General features: G+C 35.1%; 1 protein-coding gene and 1 long non-coding RNA gene across 2 annotated transcripts; both read right to left on the bottom strand.

Annotated features, from left to right (window-relative positions):
• Positions 1 to 7182: 7182 nt before the first annotated feature.
• Positions 7183 to 15612, bottom strand: LOC143224768 (uncharacterized). The gene is made up of 2 exons (XR_013013433.1): positions 15485 to 15612; positions 7183 to 7742 (listed from the first exon to the last, which is right to left on the bottom strand). It is a non-coding gene; the product is annotated as an uncharacterized LOC143224768 (long non-coding RNA).
• On the bottom strand, positions 15599 to 24138 carry LOC143227002 (uncharacterized). The gene is made up of 2 exons (XM_076458550.1): positions 23783 to 24138; positions 15599 to 16029 (listed from the first exon to the last, which is right to left on the bottom strand). Exons 1-2 carry the CDS (start codon positions 23784 to 23786, stop codon positions 15599 to 15601), a joined length of 435 nt encoding a protein of 144 aa, XP_076314665.1. The 5' UTR covers positions 23787 to 24138.
• Between the last annotated feature and the right edge of the window lie 439 nt (positions 24139 to 24577).

The following is a 24577-nucleotide window of genomic DNA, read 5'->3' as shown; positions in this document are numbered from 1 at the left end:
AAATGTCTCCGGTGGGATATCCTTATCGTGCCAGTAACGTTGGAAGCCATCTGGATCATCCAGGTTAAATATTTTCTCATCAGAGAATAAAACCTTTGTCCACTTTTCTACGTTCCATGTTTGGTGCTTCTCAGCAAAGTTTAACCGAGCTGTTTCATGGTGTGGAAGGAAGCGTGGCCTTTGAAGATGATTACGGTTTTTAAAGCCTTTCTCTCGTCTTATTGTTCTTGAGCTGCATTCTGCATCTGTAAAAGCCTTAATCTGGTTCGACGATCGGCTGGTGTCTTGCCGGACAACTCGTCGAATTCTCCTTCTCAACGCCGGCGAAATTTTCTTGGGCCGACCTCTTGAAATTCTCGTTCCGTATCTCTCAGGGTTTCTTAAAAAATTTGCAATATCAGTTTTACATCGCCCAATCTCACCAGCGATGACACGTGGAAAGAGACCTTGCTTTTGCAGCCACGTTCAAACTTTGTCAACATTTTAGCCTTTGCCGTGTTTTTACCCAATGTTTCACAGAAGATGTCAGTGGAAGATGTTGACAACGCTAATGCTTGAACACAAATGACTAAATTTCGTTAAGTGTTTACCAATTAACGCTTCATTTCACTATGGTCTTTAACTTTTGACCAGCTAGTACTTAGACTAATTTCATAGTATTCATATTTTCCCTATTAAATGCTTAAAAGTTTTTTATTTTTATTTTCCCTTTTCTTATTTTCATCTTTCGAAGCTCCACTCAAATAAGTGGTTGAGTCTAACAACGCAAAATGCATTTTTTTTCTTTAAGTTCATTGGCCTTAAGATTTTGGTCAGCAGTGTATCTATGTTTAGCATTAGCTACTGTCGAAAATTCTTAATTAGCATATTAAAGTGAAATCCACAGTTGTAACAATAACACTTGAAATAAAAATTGTGTGTAAGAAACGTAAAGCAGTAATTGTTCTTTTGCGTTTGAAAGTTACTACAATAAGCTTACAAGTTTCGTCTTCATGCCTTTGTATACTGTAGTTAATTAAACACAATAAAGTATCAGTTCTCTTTTGCTTATAAAACACCTTTCAGTATTTCACTCGAGGTACTGTTCAAAGAAAATACGTTCTTGTACGTAATGTAGCATTTTAGTCATGGTTTTTCACAACAAAAGCTTCAAAATCCCACTTTAGATATCCAAAGCTTGGGATGGCATAACTGCATCTCACTGGACCATCTAACCAATATAGTGGTTATTGAGGACCTTCTAACCATATTAATATCAGTGGTTATTGAGGACGTTCTACCCATACTAATTAATATCAGTGGTTATTGAGGATCTTCTACCCATACTAATATCAGTGGTTATTGAGGACCTTCTAACCATACTAATATCAGTGGTTATTGACGACGTTCTACCCATACTAATATCAGTGTTATTTGAGGACTTTGTAACCATACTAATATCAGTGGTTATTGAGGACTTTGTAACCATACAAATATCAGTGGTTATTGAGGACCTTCTAACCATACTAATATCAGTGGTTATTGAGGACCTTGTAATCATACTAATATCAGTGGTTATTGAGGACGTTCTACCCATACTAATATCAGTGTTTATTGAGGACGTTCTAACCATACTAATATCAGTGGTTATTGAGGACCTTGTAACCATACTAATATCAGTGGTTATTGAGAACCTTCTAACCATACTAATATCAGTGTTTATTGAGGAGGTTCTAACCATATTAATATCAGTGGTTATTGAGGACTTTGTAACCATACTAATATCAGTGGTTATTGAGGACTTTGTAACCATACAAATATCAGTGGTTATTGAGGACCTTCTAACCATACTAATATCAGTGGTTATTGAGGACCTTCTAACCATACTAATATCAGTGGTTATTGAGGACCTTCTAACCATATTAATATCAGTGGTTATTGAGGACGTTCTACCCATACTAATATCAGTGGTTATTGAGGACCTTCTAACCATACTAATTAATATCAGTGGTTATTGAGGATCTTCTACCCATACTAATATCAGTGGTTATTGAGGACCTTCTAACCATACTAATATCAGTGGTTATTGAGGACCTTGTAATCATACTGATATCAGTGGTTATTGAGGACGTTCTACCCATACTAATATCAGTGTTTATTGAGGACGTTCTAACCATAGTAATATCGGTGTTTATTGAGGACGTTCTAACCATACTAATATTAGTGGTTATTGAGGACCTTCTAACCATACTGATATCAGTGTTCATTGAGGACGTTCTAACCATACTAATATCAGTGGTTATTGAGGACCTTCTAACCATACAAATATCAGTGGTTATTGAGGATGTTCTACCCATACTAATATCAGTTTTTATTGAGGACGTTTACCCATACTAATAACAGTGATTATTGAGCACCTTCAATCATAATAATATCAGTGGTTATTGAGGACCTTCTAACTATACTGATATCAGTGGTTATTGAGGACTTTCTAACTATACTAATATCGGTGGTTATTGAGGACGTTTCCCCATACTATTATCAGTGTTTATTGAAGACCTTCTAACCATAGTAATATCAGTGTTTATTGAGGACCTTCTACCCATACTAATATCAGTGGTTATTGAGAACGTTTCTCCATACTAATATCAGTGGTTATTGAGGACGTTTCCCCATACTAATATCAGTGGTTATTGAGCACCTTCTATCATACTAATATCAGTGGTTATTGAGGACGTTCTAACCATACTAATATCAGTGGTTATTGAGGACCTTCTAACCATACTAATGTCAGTGTTTATTGAAGACGTTCTACCCATAATAATATCAGTGGTTATTGAGGACCTTCAAACCATACTGATATCAGTGGTTATTGAGGACGTTCTACCCATACTAATATCAGTGGTTATTGAGGACGTTCTAACCATATTAATACCAGTGGTTATTGAGGACCTTCTAACCATACTAATATCAGCAGTTATTGAGGACGTTCTAACCATATTAATATCAGTGGTTATTGAGGACTTTGTAACCATACTAATATCAGTGGTTATTGAGGACTTTGTAACCATACAAATATCAGTGGTTATTGAGAACCTTCTAACCATACTAATATCAGTGGTTATTGAGGACGTTCTACCCATTCTAATATCAGTGTCTATTGAGGACGTTCTAACCATATTAATATCAGTGGTTATTGAGGACCTTCTAACCATACTAATATCAGTGTTTATTGAGGACGTTCTAACCATACTAATATCAGTGGTTATTGAGGACCTTGTAACCATACTGATATCAGTGGTTATTGAGAACCTTCTAACCATACTAATATCAGTGTTTATTGAGGAGGTTCTAACCATACTAATATCAGTGGTTATTGAGGACCTTCTAACCATACTAATATTAGTGGTTGTTGAAGACCTTCTATCCATACTAATATCAGTGGTTATTGAGGACCTTCTACCCATACTAATATCAGTGGTTATTGAGGACGTTCTAACCATACTAATATCAATGGATATTGAGGACCTTCTGCCCATACTAATATCAGTGGTTATTGAGGACGTTCCCACCATACTAATATCAATGGATATTGAGGACGTTCCAACCATACTAATATCAGTGGATATTGAGGACGTTCCAACCATACTAATATCAATGGATATTGAGGACGTTCCAACCATACTAATATCAGTGGTTATTGAGGACCTTGTAATCATACTAATATCAGTGGTTATTGAGGACGTTCTACCCATACTAATATCAGTGTTTATTGAGGACGTTCTAACCATACTAATATCAGTGGTTATTGAGGACCTTGTAACCATACTGATATCAGTGGTTATTGAGAACCTTCTAACCATACTAATATCAGTGTTTATTGAGGAGGTTCTAACCATACTAATATCAGTGGTTATTGAGGACCTTCTAACCATACTAATATTAGTGGTTGTTGAAGACCTTCTATCCATACTAATATCAGTGGTTATTGAGGACCTTCTACCCATACTAATATCAGTGGTTATTGAGGACGTTCTAACCATACTAATATCAATGGATATTGAGGACCTTCTGCCCATACTAATATCAGTGGTTATTGAGGACGTTCCCACCATACTAATATCAATGGATATTGAGGACGTTCCAACCATACTAATATCAGTGGATATTGAGGACGTTCCAACCATACTAATATCAATGGATATTGAGGACGTTCCAACCATACTAATATCAATGCATATGATCTCATACCGGATATTCTTTGTTTCACACTCGTACATAAATATATAACTTTGACCTTTTCTCCGAATTTCTTTTCATGGGCGATTTCAGAGCTGCAAGAGTTTCAAATAGAAACAGATGTTTATTGTGTTCCGATTATTCATTTTGGTTGTTTGTGAATTTCGCGAAAAGCTACACCAGGGCTAAATGCGCTAGTCGTCCCTAATTTAGCAGTGTAAGACTAGAGGGAAGGCAGCTAGTCATCACCACCCAGCGACAACTCTTGGACTACTTTTTTACCAACAAATAGTAGAATTTACAGTCACATTATAACGCCCCCACGACTGAAAAGGCGAGCATGTTTGGTGCAACCGGGATTCGAACCCGCAACCCTCGGATTACGAGTCGAACGCCTTAACCCACTTAGCCATGCTGGGCTTCATTATTCATTAATAAATTGTTATGAGACAGAGTATAATTAATTTCTAAATGAAGAAATCATATTTTCGTCTAAAGTGTTTGTCTGTATTGTTTGATCGTTTCATTAATTATTTATAGTTTACAATGAAGAAAATGTTTGCAATTTACGAGTAGTTATTGAGTTGAACTGAGAAATAGAACCCACGTGCATGTCGCTACTTTTGTACTTAACATGGAGTAGAAAGATACATTAGCTTTAATAATTTTATTTTTTTTACGTCGTCTGTGAATTTTCTTACAGTAAATATGGCGACCGTTTAAGTGGTTTTCGTGAGTTTGTTATTTTAAAACACTTCTTGTTGCGTTTCATTTCGTTTTGTTATCTTACTTAGATAATGTTAGATTATTTTCGATAGTCTAAATGTGTGAACTTTAAACATTAATAAAATGAACATTATCAGATTTTGTGGTTTACAAAATGCTTCTGTATGTAAAATAAATATGTTGTAATAGAGGACATCCTGTTTGAATATACCTAATACTAGCCAATTTAAGGCCATTCGTACCACATTACAACGTAGAGGTCATTGTTCAATATCCATATCCCTGTATGTATGTCTGTTGCCCTACAGGATTTCTCGAAAACGGCTAAATGGATTTGGGCAAAACATCGTATGGATTTGGATTATAGACCAATGTAGAGGTGTTTAGTTTTTTTGTGAATCATGGTCGCTGTAAAGTGATGAAAATTGTAACAGTTTCTATGTGTTGGCATAGGGACCGATTTTTCACACTATATCTCAGTCATAAATGTTCAGAGTTTGATTAATCTGGGTGGAAATATGTAGGATATTATATCTCACTTTCCCGCCAGAATTTATGTGTGTTCGTTGAAAATTTTTAATATGCAAAAACATATTCTTTTTTGTTTTGTTTTTGTTTTTGAGAGCCAAATATTTTCAACGCTGCGTGACAGAGGTGTGTGCTCTACTGAGTGCCCCTCCGGATATATTTGTTTTCTCGATCAGTGAGTATCTAAAGTATTTTCAATAGCAAATTAACTTAGAACTTAGAGTAATAGCTGGTTCGTTCTTGAGTTATTTGACCCATCCGCTTGGATGGTGATCAAGTTGGTTCAGCATCAGGTTATTTACTTCTGTTTGTTTGTTTTGAATTTCGCGCAAAGCTGCACGAGTGTCATCCGAACTAGCCGTCTTTAATTTAGCAGTGTTACACTAAAAAGAAGGCAGCTATTCATCACCACCAACCGTCAACTCTTGGACTACTCTTTTACCGACGAATACTGGAATTGATCGTACATTACAACATCCCCACGGCTGAAAGGGCGAACATGTTTGGTGCTACGGAGATTCGAACTCGCGGAGAACAAAATGAAGGTTAAACACGTAGGTAATAACTGTATTTTAATATTATGTTAACAACGGTGGAATTTGGAAGTGTTTCTTTATTGGGCCGAGTGCCACCTAGTGATTAGTGTTTCAAACTTTGGAGCCGTGGATGCGTTATAAACGTTACAGTATTTAGTTTCACATAATTTGGTGGTGAGTAGTTTCGACTAATTGTCCCACATTTAACCTGTCGCTTCAAAATTAAAGATAGATAGCACTGATAACCCTGTGACAACGTTGCGTGAAATCACACAAAGAAAAGCGTGTTTATGTTGTTTTTCTGCTAGTATTTTGAAATAAAGGGAGAAATGTTGTCCTCTGTTTTTTTCATAATACTCAGTTTTAATCGAGGCATCTTTGCATTTTTCTGTTCAGTTATAGGAATATTTTGTGATTTATGAGTTTGAATGCCAATTTTAAGAAATAGGTTTATCCATTACCTTCAGTGGCCCTGTTTTAGTAAGATGTTTCATTTTTCTTATTTCTTTTCCCACGAATGATTGTAGACGGTGACTGGTAGATTTAAGCATAGACGTCCTGAGTTGGTGTGTCCTTATCTGCTATTTATGTTTAATATTCCCTTCCTCCCACTTATATGTGAGGCTAGCGAATGGAGTCTATGGGAGTTGTATCTTTCATTCCACAATGTGGAATCTGTTTCCAAAATATCTTTCTTAATAATGTACGTTTTACTTTCCTCCCATTGTTTGTATTATATGTATAACCATGTTTGGTTTGTTGAAAGCTAAGTACATAATGCGTATACATTCATGGATACCTTAAGTATACTTTGTTTTATAACAAAGGCTATGTATTTGATTTTCTTATATATGTATAAATATTTATAATGATACAAAATTAGTCCTCACCATTTAACTGCAATATATATATACATATATATATACACATACGGTAATACGTTTTATTTGGTAACATCACAATAAAATCATGAACTTTCAAACATGGTAAAATGATAAAGTTTCAGGCCATACTTTGATTAAAATTAATAATCCCGAAACATAAAAGCTCTCAAAGATATTAATAAATAAGACTTAATAAAGAAAAATTTGAAAAAATATATGTTTACATTTTTAATCGATTTCATTTTGAAAGTAATTTTTCCGTCATGCTCCTACAAACAAAAAAAATAGTACTTACTATATAAAGTCACTTCTCAGGTACTAGTTTCACATAGAAAAGCTGAGAAATAAATGTTTATGTAGCGTAAATCAAGTGTAGAAAAGTTGATGCACATTTAAAGTACATCATAATGTTATAAAAGGCAGGCATATTTACATAAATGACGTATAAGCTATGAAAAAATTATGTCGCGTCCTTCAGATTAGCACAAAATATTGGAACCCGAAGATTGTCATATAAACTAATTTATTATTGTATGATTTTGTAGGGATGCAAGTTCTGGTTCTTACAGTAATCTCTAACAACAAATATCTACTTTTAAACTCCTAGAAGACCTAATGCATGTAGTTAACGGCGTTCTAGAAACTGATGGTCTTTTTATTTTCTCTATTTGATATTATTACTTGATGAAACGATTAATTTAACATTTATAACAGGAAGCAGGTGTTATGTTCTTTGTGGTAACGCTAGATGGCAGTATCGATGCTCACAACCGATGACGTCAGTGAAGGTGACAATGTTTCGACACTTGCTAATGGAGGATGATTTTTATTGCGTGATTTTAAAGGGTATCTGTGGGATATAGAGAAAAAAAACCTTTACTGTGTGACATAAACAGGCAAAAAAACTACTTAGTGAAACATTACACTTAGCTAAAAAATAAACATTCACTCAAAAGCGTGTTGTTTTTATTCAAAACATAAAGCAAAGGGTGTTCGGAAAGTCACTCTGAAGTTTTGTCTGTTAATAAATATATAAGTGCATAGTGACTTTCCGAACACCCTGTATGTCTGAACACTTTTTTTCCTGTTGATATGATTCTTTAGCGCCAACGTAAACGCGTTAGTAACTTACTAAGGCTACTTGGCTAAACAAAATATTATGGTTCCATTTCCTCTACAGTGTACCAAGTCTAGCTTAGTAGCTAACATACTGAACTATGAGGGTTCTAGGTTTGAGTCTCATTATCAAAACAACAACACAAAGCGCTCCGTTTTCGTGGCTGCACATTAGAATAGTGATTGCCCAATGATATACATTATTCATTAGAGTAGCCCAAACATTGATTATGGGTACTAGTTGTCTTATCTGTTCGATACTGTGTATCAGTTCAAATTTAGAGACTGCTAGCACAACTTGTAAACCTTGTGTAGTTCTGAACAAATGTTCGGAATAAATAAACACACCAACCCTTATCAGTGTCTTGTTGCAGAAGGCCTTTTACCTGATAAATACGAACTCATCTCATGAGACTGAGCTAAAATAATTAATGTGTGGAGAGGGAAGATAAACCATACTAGACAAGTTTAATCGCCCGCAGCTGCTCAGTTCTTTTAGGTTTGTCAGCCTCGAGCTTAGTGGTTGTAGGAATTTGTGAAGAGAAAGTGAATAAAATAGTTCGTACAAATCACACATATAACAATCATATTTATACACGCATGGTTGTAAATATTTGATATAAATAGTAATTTTTTCATACGTCTTAACTTGAAATAAAAATGAAACTTCCGAAGTACAGGATACAGATTTTACTTTCAAAATTATTGTGTACATAAGATACGTTTGTTGAGTGCAAAGCTACACAATGGGTTATGTCCATCGAGCAGAATCCAACCCTGTATATTAGCGTTGTTAAGTCCATAAGCCGATCGCAGGACAAATAATTGAAGTCACTTTCATTGTTTGTTTTTGATGTTGTTTGTTGTTAAGCGCAAAACTACACAATAAGCTATCTGTGCTCTGCCAACTGTGGAAATCAAAATTTGAGTTATAAGCCCTTATGCTTACCGCCGAACCACCAAAAGCTTACACATAATAATTAGTTTTTGTTTCTTTCTTTCTTCCTTTTAAATTTCGCACAAAGCTGCACGAGGGCTGTCTGAACTAGGCGTCTCTAATTTAGCAGTGTAAGACTAGAAGGAAGGCAGCTAATCGTCACCACCCACGGCAAACTCTTGGGCTAGTCTTTCACCAACCAGTGGTGGGATTGACCGTCACTTTATAAAGCCCCCATGGCTTATAGGGCGAGCATGTTTGGGGTGACAGGTATTCAAACTCGTAACCTTCAGATTACCAGTCGAGCATCCTAACTACCTGGCGATGCTGGGCCAACTAATTTATATAAACAATTTTTTATTCACAAATTTCAAATTTAACCATCAACCTGATCAAACCCATGTATTTTCATCTTTCGAAGCTCTACTCAAATAAGTGGTTGAGTCTAACAACGTAAAATGCATATTTTTTCTTTATGTTCATTGGTCTTAAGATTTTGGACAGCAGTGTATATTCTTAACACCCAAAACATTATAAATTCTAAACTTAAAGAAAACATATTAGTAAGCATACTGTGTAACTCGATATCGCTTGAATTTGGAGTTGTTTTGGAATCACGTTTCTTAAATACTTCGTTAAGTTAGTTGTTTAGTTGGCGAATGCTCAGTTTTCTGAGAGAACTATAAGTTGAAAGTAAAAAGGATCCACAGGACTAGTCCTAATCACAAAGATATTCATAAGTTTGTTTGTTTGTTTTAATTATTGCTGATAACTAAAATGTTTTAGCACATTTCGTAAATCTAAACACCGACTTCGTAAACAGCAATCCTCAACAAAGTCATAATGTTTTGTAATTTTGTTCCTTTATCCAGTGGCTCAGCGATACCTCTGAAGTTTTACAACCCTATAACCGGGTTTCGATACCTCTGGTGGGTACATCGTAAATAGCCCATTGTAAAGCTGTACATTTAACAACAAGTTCTGTATGAACTCTTCCTGTAACCTTGACGACCATGCGCTATTCTTTGGAAAGAAAAACATAAATGAAAAGACACACAATTCACCAATAAACCTACTGAGTACCTTGGTATCGTTCGAAAAGCCGATACAACATTGGATAAAGCAGAAACAATATGGTTGACATGTTACTGTTTTACTTTCATTCATAAGCTGTTAAATTAGACAATAATCGTAATATTTTCTGAATGACGTATACCGCTGGCGTTCAGTTCTCATGTTTCTTCGAACAGCAAAAACAATAGTTATTTTATTTTCGTGTGTGTGTGTGCGTGCGTGTGTTTCTTTTAACACAAAACCATGTTGGTTTATCTGTTTTGTACATCAAGGAGAATCGAACTTCGGATTTTTGCGTTGTAAGTTCGTAAGCTTACCGTTGACCCAAGGTGGAGGAGGGGGCATTCATGGCTTATGAAAAAGGCACTTACATACAACCGCGGATTAAGTCATGGGCTTGCCGGACTGAAGTCTAGGACCTCACACTAATTAGGTCTGAAGTTATGACTATAAATATATTGCACCTAGAGGTTCTATCTCGAAGGGGTCTCTATAAGTTGAAAAGCCGAGGAACAATAAAACCCTTAATTCGATCTTGCTTATATAGCTACGACGACTGGTCTCATTTGGTATAAATATTTTGTTCGTTTTACAACAAACGATTTCATACTGGTAATTGTACGAGCATTTAATTCGAATTGTTGGAGTCATATGCTTGGTAAAGAAAACACATTGTTCTAAATGCGTCCCTAAAAAATAAAAGAAAACACCTTTTCCCTCACAAAAGTGTGTGCTTGTGTATCGCACATATCTATAACGGAAATCCACGGTAGAAAATACGGTTTGTCTGATACCTATTCCATTGTATTCAAAATGAACGTTTCTAGGACGATAGGTCAAGTCGAACGTCCGCTTTATTTGGAGAATGTTCATTCCAAACATATTTGTTACATCCTAATAGAATTTCCCGTCGTAAACAGCGTCTCTAGGGAAATAACACAACATTTTGTGTGTATGTGTTATTCTGAAGGTGATGTGTTATAACTTGTTTGTGGTGAGAATTCGGTGTTGTGTTTTACTAACAATAGTTGCAAACGACGTAAATATTATTTTGTATTTCTCAGCCTTTAAATAACAAACGTAGACTCACTTACTTAAGGGCACTTACTATGGTATGGCCAGGTGGTTAGAACACTAGACTTGTAATTTTAGGGTCGCGGGTTTGAATCCCCGTCACACCTAATATGCTCGCCCTTTCAACTGGTCAATCTTATTATTCGTTGGTAAAAGAGTAGCTCAAGAGTTGGCGGTGGGTGGTGATGATTAGCTGCCTTCCTTCTAGTCTTACACTGCAAAATTAGGGACGGCTAGCGAAGATAGCTCTCATGTAGCTTTGCGCGAAATTAAAAAACACACAAAATACTTACTTAGAGACAATGATTTAGTACAAAAGGCATAATGGAAAATTCAAATCAACTTAGTGAGAATTTTTAATGTTATGTTTGATTACTTCTATATAAATATAATATAATGATATACAGTATACCCTCACCTATTCGCGGTTCCCCATTCGCGGCCCCGCATATTCGCGGGTTAGGCTCTTAACCCTATCGCATCGTATGCCGGTATACCGGGCTAACGTCATAAAAACGAATGCTCGGTAAACCAGGTTTTTGTAGGTCATAGAAACTAAAAGCGCTTTTCGAGGGTATGTCTGTATTTACTCTCTCAAGCAGTTTTATCGATTGACGTCTTTATCGAACAATTATTACTGAATTGTACTGTACTGTATTATTATTACCTGAACTGTGCGTACTGTATTTATCTGTCTAAGTTTGCCTTTAAATTTGTTCCACTTTCTGTCAATTCTAATACATGTGTTGTACGCATAGAAAATGACTTTACGGTACAGTAATACAGTATGGGTAACTATACTATGTACGTTTCTTTTTGATTAAAATATTGTTGCAGTACAAAATTAAAATGTGTTTACATTATCATTACTACATTAGTGAAATACATGACTGCATGCAGTATTACTACATTATTACTGTATTAATGAGTAAGAGTGTCTTTAGAAAGTGTCTGGGAAGCATTTAGTACCGTATATAATCTCATACATAGAAGTTTTAAAACTTAATCCAATATTCGCGGTTTTTCGCTATTCGCGGGGGGGGGGGGTTGTAAAGAACGTAACCCCCGCGAATAGCGAGGGAATACTGTATAATATAATATATTCCCTCCCACCCCAAAAATAAACTATTCATATAATTTATTTTATTACCAACACAAGTTTAACACTTATAATAAAAATAACTCAATATAAGTGTAGAATATCATATAATGTTCATAGTTACCTTTATAATTACCTGGAAAATTCAGATCACATTATTTAATATATCTTTAGATGTTTATTGTACGTATCCTTGAAGGCAATCTCCACCCTGTTGATAAAGTGATTCGGAAAGAAAACAAAATAAAAATTCAGTATGGCGTCCTACCCTTCAGAACCCAGTTAAGTGTATTTCTGGTGCTTATTTGACCTTGACGTTTACAGATGCCTTCATTATATGACAACCAGTTCAATAGCCAGAAGTAGATATGAGGTTCCGGAACGTTATTTCGTGCACGTTGGGGGTAGAGGAGGGTATTATATTACGTCAAGGTAAGAAAAACATACCAGCAACATTTGATTGCGAGCCAAATATATATTCTATAAACATAATTGCGTTGTAAATAAACACACAAAAAAATGTTATTTCGCAACAAAACAAATTTTGTGTGAGCTTTTAACACAATTGACTCTTGTGGCGGCATAAACACACAATACCAGCCGTTGTTGTCGTTGTGATTGGTATGTGCATTTTTTTTTATAATAGTCGTAATTTCATATTGTTGCTGATACCTGAAAACAGTTTCACAACGAATACTCGTTTTGTTAGAGACGTTAGATGCCAATGAAGTGACAACTGTGTCCAATAAAAACTGATATGATTAATTATTTAACGAACTAAATCTAGTAAAAAGATAGAGGTCGCTTTATAACAGGTCGCTTGGTAACAGTCATACTTCTTAAGACCTTCCGATTAAAAATATCTTAAATTACGTTTAGAAACACAGTGTTGAAGAATGAATTTATAGTCTCTCAGCGGAAAGTGTGAATAATTATTGACACGTTAAAATTCGGTGTTCGATTTCCTGCGTTGAACAAAGCACAAATAACTCATTCTGCAGTTTTATACTAAAAACAAACAAACAAACGGGATAACATTTAGGTTAAAAAACAAAAAGAACCCTCTAACCTCTGAAAGTTAAGGCACAGAAAAATAATTTCTTAAAGTGCCAGAATTAAAAATTGAAGAAAAGGTTTGACAAGAAACATAACAAATTTAATGACCAAAATAAATTAACAAAAAGCAAATAAAACATTAAACATTTAAATAACAAGACAAACAAAAACTTTATAATCCTGACGTAGGAAAAACAAACTTTATAATCCTGACGTAGGAAAAACAAACTTTATAATCCTGACGTAGGAAAAAAACACTTTATAATCCTGACGTAGGAAAAACAAACTTTATAATCCTGACGTAGGAAAAAAACACTTTATAATCCTGACGTAGGAAAAACAAACTTTATAATCCTGACGTAGGAAAAAAAACACTTTATAATCCTGACGTAGGAAAAAAAAAACTATAATCCTGACGTAGGAAAAACAAACTTTATAATCCTGACGTAGGAAAAAAACACTTTATAATCCTGACGTAGGAAAAAAAACACTATAATCCTGACGTAGGAAAAAAACACTATAATCCTGACGTAGGAAAAACAAACTTTATAATTCTGACGTAGGAAAAAAAACACTATAATCCTGACGTAGGAAAAAAAACACTATAATCCTGACGTAGGAAAAACAAACTTTATAATCCTGACGTAGGAAAAAACACTTTATAATTCTGACGTAGGAAAAAAAACACTATAATCCTGACGTAGGAAAAAAAACACTATAATCCTGACGTAGGAAAAACAAACTTTATAATCCTGACGTAGGAAAAAACACTTTATAATCCTGACGTAGGAAAAAAAACACTTTATAATCCTGACGTAGGGAAAAAAACACCATAATCCTGACGTAGGAAAAACAAACTTTATAATCCTGACGTAGGAAAAAAACACTTTATAATCCTGACGTAGGAAAAAAACACTTTATAATCCTGACGTAGGAAAAAAAACACTATAATCCTGACGTAGGAAAAAAAACACTATAATCCTGACGTAGGAAAAACAAACTTTATAATCCTGACGTAGGAAAAAACACTTTATAATCCTGACGTAGGAAAAAAAACACTATAATCCTGACGTAGGAAAAACAAACTTTATAATCCTGACGTAGGAAAAAAAAACTTTATAATCCTAGCATTAAAAAAATTTCATAATTGTTTCGTAGAAAAAAAAATCATAATCGCGGCGTGGGGAAAAAACACTTTATAATCCTAGTATGTATGTGTGTGTTTTCTTATGGCAAAGCCACGTCGGTTTATCTGAATTTATCGTTGTAAATTCGTAGACTTACCGCTGTACCAGCATGATACTATAATTCTTCTGTTGAAAAGGAAGAAATGAATGAGTTTCATCTGTGAAAATTATGAGCTCAAAAATATAACAGAAATGTTTACACTAAACAGGTACTAATTGTTTCAGGTACCACGTGTGAGATTACTGATAATGTAAGCGACTGTAGAAAAGAACACCAAGATATGATTGTAAAGTTGAATCGAAACTTAAAAACTTATGTCATTCTGTATACAAGTACATATTCTAAAAGCCCATAAGTGAAAGTAAATGAGAATAGGCTATAATATGTCAACCATATTACATCTGGTTTCTTCAGTGTCGGAGAGGCTTTAGCCTAATATTAGGGCGCATCAGGTCGGCTGGCCTTCGTCAGACACAATAACAGTCTAGACACTTTATGTTTCACTACTGAATTTTATACGGTTTGTTTGTTTTTGTTTTTGGAATTTCGCACAAAGCTACTCGAGGGCTATCTGTGCTAGCCGTCCCTAATTTAGCAGTGTAAGACTAGAGGGAAGGCAGCTAGTCATCACCACCCACCGACAACTCTTGGGCTACTCTTTTACCAACGAATAGTGGGATTGACCGTCACATTATACGCCCCCACGGCTGGGAGGGCGAGCATGTTTAGCGCGACGCGGGAGCGAACCCGCGACCCTCGGATTACGAGTCGCACGCCTTACGCGCTTGGCCATGCCAGGCCAATTTTTATACGGACTTACAAGGATAGAAACCGGGTTTCGATAACCGTGGTAGGTAGAGCACAGATAGCCCTTTATGTAGCTTTGCGCTTAACTACAAACAAACTAATATACTTCTTGAACAACAGATGTTTGGATATAAATCAGATTAAGCAAGTGTATTTTAATCCTTATGAATTTTATTTATGTTATTAACAAATAAGATATTTAGGTGAGAAGTACACAAAATTATTTTCTTCATATACTTACATTTTTCTATAAATATCAGGAGTTGATTCTACAGCAGCGTCACCTAGTGGATGGGATGATGGAAAATGCTTGGTTCTGGGAAGAGTCATAATGAGAAGAGGTCCCATAGGATAGTCAGATTTGAGTTGTAGGGGCTGGGGTGTATAACTCAGGATTCCCAATAGTAGATATCGTATTTTGCTCGTATCTTCTCTTGTCGACAACTCCAGTCTTTCGCCAACGAAGATACCAAAAGTATACGGCCAACGTCAGAACAGCAAGAGTTAAACAAAAGAGACCACCAAGAAAGAGTGCAAGACCCGTTTGCCAAAAAACAACTCCCAGGACGAGCAAAATGACACCAGCAACAAAGAGGAAAACGATAGTTCCAAACCATATCTTTAGGAACAAAGCTCTGGAAAGTTTTTCCTTGGGAACGTGATAAATAGTGTGGCCTCTTGGTGATCCATTGTGTTGGCTATGGCCTCTCGGTGGTCCATTGTATTGGTTATGGCCTCTTGGTGGTCCATTATGTTGACTTATTCCTGGTGACTGGACTTTCATGGCTACAAAAATATTGAAAATGTCTTTAAAAATTACCTAAAATAGTTCAATTTTCTTAGAAAAAAAACCGCCATATTGCTTCCTCACTTCTTGTTTAATATCTAGTTAAACTGAAAGTGTTAATGCCCATACCAGCAATTCTGATATATATTAATAACTAGTTAAATAAATCTTTTTCACATAAAAATTAATCCCTGATGGAAAATAAAAGGAAGCAATGGCCATAAACAAATAAACAACAGTTTGATGAATACGTTAAGAATCGATACACCATAGTTTTAAGAAAGGCACAAATCGATACACCATAGTTTTAAGAAAGGTACAAATCGATACACCATAGTTTTAAGAAAGACACAAATCGATACACCATAGTTTAAGAAAGGCACAAATCGATACACCATAGTTTTAAGAAAGGCACAAATCGATACACCATAGTTTTAAGAAAGGCACAAATCGATACACCATAGTTTTAAGAAAGGCACAAGTCGATACACCATAGTTTTAAGAAAGGCACAAATCGATACACCATAATTTTAAGAAAGGTACAAATCGATACACCATAGTTTTAAGAAAGACACAAATCGATACACCATAGTTTAAGAAAGGCACAAATCGATACACCATAGTTTTAAGAAAGGCACAAATCGATACACCATAGTTTTAAGAAAGGCACAAATCGATACACCATAGTTTTAAGAAAGGCATAAATCGATACACCATAGTTTTAAGAAAGGCACAAATCGATACACCATAGTTTTAAGAAAAATACAAATCGATACACCATAGTTTTAAGAAAGACACAAATCGATACACCATAGTTTTAAGAAAGGTACAAATCGATACACCATAGTTTTAAGAAAGGCACAAATCGATACACCATAGTTTTAAGAAGGCACAAATCGATACACCATAGTTTTAAGAAAATACAAATCGATACACCATAGTTTTAAGAAAGACACAAATCGATACACCATAGTTTTAAGAAAAATACAAATCGATACACCATAGTTTTAAGAAAGACACAAATCGATACACCATAGTTTTAAGAAAGACACAAATCGATACACCATAGTTTTAAGAAAATACAAATCGATACACCATAGTTTTAAGAAAGACACAAATCGATACACCATAGTTTTAAGAAAGACACAAATCGATACACCATAGTTTTAAGAAAGGTACAAATCGATACACCATAGTTTTAAGAAAGGCACAAATCGATACACCATAGTTTTAAGAAAGGCACAAATCGATACACCATAGTTTTAAGAAAGGTACAAATCGATACACCATAGTTTTAAGAAAGGTACAAGTCGATACACCATAGTTTTAAGAAAGGCACAAATCGATACACCATAGTTTTAAGAAAGGCACAAATCGATACACCATAGTTTTAAGAAAGGTACAAATCGATACACCATAGTTTTAAGAAAGTTACAAATCGATACACCATAGTTTTAAGAAAGGCACAAATCGATACACCATAGTTTTAAGAAAAATACAAATCGATACACCATAGTTTTAAGAAAGACACAAATCGATACACCATAGTTTTAAGAAAAATACAAATCGATACACCATAGTTTTAAGAAAGACACAAATCGATACACCATAGTTTTAAGAAAGACACAAATCGATACACCATAGTTTTAAGAAAGGTACAAATCGATACACCATAGTTTTAAGAAAGGCACAAATCGATACACCATAGTTTTAAGAAAGGCACAAATCGATACACCATAGTTTTAAGAAAGGCATAAATCGATACACCATAGTTTTAAGAAAGGCACAAATCGATACACCATAGTTTTAAGAAAAATACAAATCGATACACCATAGTTTTAAGAAAGACACAAATCGATACACCATAGTTTTAAGAAAGGTACAAATCGATACACCATAGTTTTAAGAAAGGCACAAATCGATACACCATAGTTTTAAGAAAGGCACAAATCGATACACCATAGTTTTAAGAAAGGTACAAATCGATACACCATAGTTTTAAGAAAGGTACAAGTCGATACACCATAGTTTTAAGAAAGGCACAAATCGATACACCATAGTTTTAAGAAAGGCACAAATCGATACACCATAGTTTTAAGAAAGTTACAAATCGATACACCATAGTTTTAAGAAAGGCACAAGTCGATACACCATAGTTTTAAGAAAGGCACAAATCGATACACCATAGTTTTAAGAAAGGTACAAATCGATACACCATAGTTTTAAGAAAGACACGAATCGATACACCATAGTTTAAGAAAGGCACAAATCGATACACCATAGTTTTAAGAAAGGCACAAATCGATACACCATAGTTTTAAGAAAGGCACAAATCGATACATCATAGTTTTAAGAAAGGCATAAATCGATACACCATAGTTTTAAGAAAGGTACAAATCGATACACCATAGTTTTAAGAAAGGTACAAATCGATACACCATAGTTTTAAGAAAGTTACAAATCGATACACCATAGTTTTAAGAAAGGCACAAGTCGATACACCATAGTTTTAAGAAAGGCACAAATCGATACACCATAGTTTTAAGAAAAATACAAATCGATACACCATAGTTTTAAGAAAGACACAAATCGATACACCATAGTTTTAAGAAAAATACAAATCGATACACCATAGTTTTAAGAAAGACACAAATCGATACACCATAGTTTTAAGAAAGACACAAATCGATACACCATAGTTTTAAGAAAAATACAAATCGATACACCATAGTTTTAAGAAAGACACAAATCGATACACCATAGTTTTAAGAAAGACACAAATCGATACACCATAGTTTTAAGAAAGGTACAAATCGATACACCATAGTTTTAAGAAAGGCACAAATCGATACACCATAGTTTTAAGAAAGGCACAAATCGATACACCATAGTTTTAAGAAAGGTACAAATCGATACACCATAGTTTTAAGAAAGGTACAAGTCGATACACCATAGTTTTAAGAAAGGCACAAATCGATACACCATAGTTTTAAGAAAGGCACAAATCGATACACCATAGTTTTAAGAAAGGTACAAATCGATACACCATAGTTTTAAGAAAGTTACAAATCGATACACCATAGTTTTAAGAAAGGCACAAATCGATACACCATAGTTTTAAGAAAAATACAAATCGATACACCATAGTTTTAAGAAAGACACAAATCGATACACCATAGTTTTAAGAAAATACAAATCGATACACCATAGTTTTAAGAAAGACACAAATCGATACACCATAGTTTTAAGAAAGGTACAAATCGATACACCATAGTTTTAAGAAAGGCACAAATCGATACACCATAGTTTTAAGAAAGTTACAAATCGATACACCATAGTTTTAAGAAAGACACAAATCGATACACCATAGTTTTAAGAAAGGCACAAGTCGATACACCATAGTTTTAAGAAAGGCACAAATCGATACACCATAGTTTTAAGAAAGACACAAATCGATACACCATAGTTTTAAGAAAAATACAAATCGATACACCATAGTTTTAAGAAAGACACAAATCGATACACCATAGTTTTAAGAAAGGTACAAATCGATACACCATAGTTTTAAGAAAGGCACAAATCGATACACCATAGTTTTAAGAAAGGCACAAATCGATACACCATAGTTTTAAGAAAGGTACAAATCGATACACCATAGTTTTAAGAAAGGTACAAGTCGATACACCATAGTTTTAAGAAAGGCACAAATCGATACACCATAGTTTTAAGAAAGGCACAAATCGATACACCATAGTTTTCTAGAAGGGAAGTAGTTTACATTTTTTTTCATAGATTTATATATCTTCTGTTGTTCCTAATCCTTGGTGCAGTTCATAAAAAAAAACTGCTAACTTGAATGGGACTTTCTGTGTGTGTGTGTGTGTATGAAAGTAACAGAGGGTTAAGTTTGAAAATGTAAAAACGAAAACTCAAAATATGCGCTTTAACTGTTTGTTTGCCGTAAGCCTTAGAAGGAGTAGTCAATGTAAATCGATACAAACGGACCAATCAGCGACGAGTTGATTAAAGGTTACTGCACTCAAAGTATGTGTAACCACGTGGATACACGAACAGAATAATAATAATAATATGAACGCAGAAAATTTTAATGGGAGAAGTCGTTGTGCTATGATGTTTACACTTAACAAGCTAGGCTGTTATTTACGCGTTTACGTGAGAGAATCTCAAATTATAAACCTGATTGTTTATAGATGCCTCCACTTGTGTAATTGTAAGACACTTCAGTGGACAGTTCAAGATTTGTTTGTTTTGAATTTCGCGCAAAGCTACCCGAGGGCTAACTGTGCTAGCCGTCCCTAGTTTAGCAGTGTAAGACTAGAGGGAAGGCAGCTAGTCATCACCACCCACCGCCAATTCTTGGGCTACTCTTTTACCAACGAATAGTGGGATTGACCATCACGTTATAACGCCCCTACGGCTGAAAGGGCGAGCATGTTTGGTGCGAGCGGGATTCGAACCCGCGACCCTCGGATTACGAGTCGAATGCCTTAACTCGTTTGGCCATGCCAGGCCCCACAGTAGAAGAACAAAAATTGAAAAAAAATATTTATAAATACTATATTTATCAGCACTGCTCGAACCTCCATTTAAGGATTGTGATCTGATAAAAATTGAGTAATTTAGCATTTTCGAGTTTTTGTACTTGAAAGGATCAATCACACATCTGAATTCATTTCTTAACAAGTACAATAACTTAGACTAAAAATAGTTTTTTTGTTATAATTATACACAACGTAAGGAGAGTTTCTGTTATTTTGTTGACGTTTATAAAATAATTCATTTTTTGATCATGTATGCCAATTAAGTGGACTGGTTTGAAAGTTTGTTTTTGAATTTCACGCAAAGCTACACGAGGGCTATCTGCGCTAACTTAGCAGTGTAAGACTACTCTATTACCAACGAATAATGGGATTGACCGTCACATTATAACGACCCCACGGCTGAAAGAGCGAGCATGTTTGGAGCAATAGGGATTCGAACCCCTTAACCCATCTGGCAATACCGGGCCAAGATCTGAAAGTATGTATGTATCACGAAACTAATTTTCTGTATAACTTACATTCATAGTCTCTTTGAAGTTCAAATGTCAAATAATCAACAAGTTTCTATACAGACCTCATTAACTTGACCACTTGGCATTTAGGCTTATCCAATGAACATTTTTCAGAGCTGGTTTTCACAGTTAAAAACTGGCATACATGCTTCATGACGTCTGTAGTATCATGTATTCTACAAGAGCAAATATTTATTGGTACAGATAGATAGGTGTAAGATAACGTGACACAGTGAAGTTTCTCACGAGTGAGAGGCAGACATGAAATATCAGCTTTCAACAAGATGATACTGATAGTAGTAGTTTGAGTATTAAGCTCCGTGTATCGTGAAGTACTCTATACCTTTGGTTAAGAAAAACAACCTGCAACAAGCGAACTTTTCTGGATTTGATAATTTGATAGCCTGATATTTTGAGATTATCCAAACTTGTTCATACATAAAGTTTGTTCGTTTATTTATGAATTTCTCACAAAACTACTTAAGGGCTATCTGCGTTAACCGTCCTTAATTTAGCAGTATAAGACCAGAGGGAAGGCAGCCAGTCATCACCACCAACTGCCAACTCTTGGGCTACTCTGTTACCGAAATTCGTCACATTATAACACAAACACACCCACGACTGAAGCGTATTTGGTGGGCCGGGGATTCGAGCATGTGAGTCTCAGATATTGAGTCAAGTGCCCCCTAACCACCTGACCATTTCAGAAAAGAAACTCTTTAAAATAATGCAGCTTTTAATACTTCACGAAAATAACACAGTTGGTTACTTTTTTTTTCTTGTGTATAACTTTCGTCCTGTAGAACATTCATAATTCTTAGCTACAAAAACATACATGAATGGAAGTAAGCCTATTCGGTTAACAATATCCTAAGACATTAGGTGGTACTCGGTAAAGGCCTAACAGTAATATTCGAATCTATAACAATAACATTTCAACTCAATAGCCATTACATAACTCATAGTTACAATTTATATCAATATTTGTGACACAAAATGACACATTATTAGTGAAATTCGTTACAAAGGAATGACACGAAACTAACTTACCATCTAACTTACAGTCTCATATGATATATATATATATATATATATATATATATATACATTGGAAAAGTTTACGTTAAATTACCTCAATTTGGTGTGCAATAAAAGTTGCGTGGTTAAAGGACGTCTGCGTCAACTTAAAAGTACACACAGTACATAAAAATGCTTACAGATGTCGCTATCTATAACATACGGCCAAATAGGTATACTTATATCACCTTATTTTGTTATCTTTTAAGTAATGCTGGCTGAATTTAAACACAAGATCGTACAGCCGAGAGATAGACACCAGGTGGTGTTTTGAGATCGGTTATTGAGTTATCTAGCCACCTAACTTGTATATTGGCATCTATGTACGCACACGTGTCGGTCAAAACTTTGAGGTCGTTACTTCATGCAAGCGGCACTTTTGATCACGCAAGATACGCAAATTCGAACCCTAATGAGTGTACAGACCTAAACTTTTCATTTTCAGTGTTATTTTATCATCGTCTGTATGAGTAATATGTAAGCTCATACCGTAATAAAGAAGATAATCCGATAAGTAAGTCATAAACAAGTATATTAAAGTACAAGAAAGTTTACTAACATAGCTAGGCGTTGCTAGTGATAAATGTTTCGGGCTGCTTTTCGAAGAGTCCAATGTTCGAAGAGCGATACCGCTGCAAATTCGCTGCATTTTTATTTTTGGAAGCGTTAAAAAGGTGACAGTTAATTCCGTCATTCGGATCTAGGAGCCGAATGAAAGTCCATGAGACAAAGTGTGCTGCTGACTGGCTTTAAAGTCTAAAATTCTGGTAAGGTTGAAAATACTAACTGATGTTGAGCGAGTTTGATAACAGCAAATACACACTATCTAATGTATTGCCGATTTATAGCAATGTAAACACAATTCGTTGTTAGTTTAACTTGCCTTTTTCCTGTATATCAAAAATTTTGCTTCAACAAATTAAATTACTTAAGGAATAAAAAATACTACACTAGGCCTAACACTTATATTTCTGTAATTCTATGCAGTATGCGTAAGTCGAATAGGTAATAAAAAACTAATGTTATTTTCTTTAAATGCTAGATGAAATGCTTCTTAGTACGATATCAAATATTACCATTTAAAAACTACTAATTATTATTATGTGATAACACGCGAGCTCTAACGCGACCGCATTTTTTTTTAATAGAAAATTTCATTTCTTATTTCGGCAGGCATGGCACGTTCAGATGGTTCGGGCACTTGCAATCTGCAGGGCGCGGCTTCGAATCCCCGTCCCACCAAACATACTCGCCCTTTGGCGTTATAAAGCGACCTGTCAATCTCACTATTCATTGGTAAGAGAGGAGTTCAAGAGTTGGCGGTGAGTGGTGATGACGAGTTGCCTTTCCGTTCATTGTGAAATTAGGAACGGTTGTAGCAGATAGCCTTGATGTAGCTTTGCGCGAAATTCAAACATACGTGTTTCGATTTTCCTAGATTTTTATAATCACTTTCAACCTTCTTATTCCTGTGTTATCCTGTTTTTAATCCTCCACAGGATGTTTCACCTAACAAGTTCTTGGTAGTAAACCTATTCTGCAAATATTTTTGTGTTGAACAACTAAAATTATATAACATATATTCAAATAGTTTTTCTTACCCATATCTTTATGTTAAACTTGCGAAACTCCAGACCTTTGACAGTCTTGGAAAAGGGAAGGACAAGTAGACACACACGAATAGTACAAAGTTTCATCATTCTAACCTGTTAACGTGCTTGAAATTTCAATATTGATTACTTTAATGCATCCGTTGTCTACATTTTCATACGAAAGACTGGAGTTTCCTAGCTAAACAGCATATAAATGTAGAAAAAATATAAACTCATATGTAAGTTTTCAAATATACTTCCTGGTTAAAGTATATGGCATAATTTCCCCCGCAGGACTAGATAGTATTATACGCTATAAGTTCTAAGTATTATGCTTGGTTCGATTCATTCTATAGCAAGGGAAATTTGTTTTGCTTTGAATTCCCCGCAAAGCTTCACGAGGGCTATCTGCGCTAGCCGTCCTTGATTTAGCAGTGTAAGACGAGAGGAAAGGCAATTAATCATCACCACCCACCGCCAACTACTACGATTCTACGATGTCAAATACTACCATTTAAAAACTACTAATTATATTATGTGATAACATACGAGTTCTAACGTTATTGCATTTTTCTATTAGAAAGAGCGAGCATGTTTGGTGCGACGAGGATTCGAACCCGCGACCCTCAGATTACGAGTCGAACGCCTTAACCAACAACCCATGCCGGGCCGCCGCAAGTTGTGAGTTCGAAACTCTTTCCCACTAAACAAGCTCGCCATATCAGCCGTGGGTGTTGTAATGCTACGATTAATCCCTCTATTCGTTGGTAATATTTGGCCGTGAGTGGTGATGACTAGCTGCCT

The sequence above is a fragment of the Tachypleus tridentatus genome, chromosome 9 (assembly GCF_004210375.1).
Source record: "Tachypleus tridentatus isolate NWPU-2018 chromosome 9, ASM421037v1, whole genome shotgun sequence".
Lineage (NCBI taxonomy): Eukaryota > Metazoa > Arthropoda > Merostomata > Xiphosura > Limulidae > Tachypleus > Tachypleus tridentatus.
This window is presented reverse-complemented; position numbering and strand designations above follow the sequence as displayed.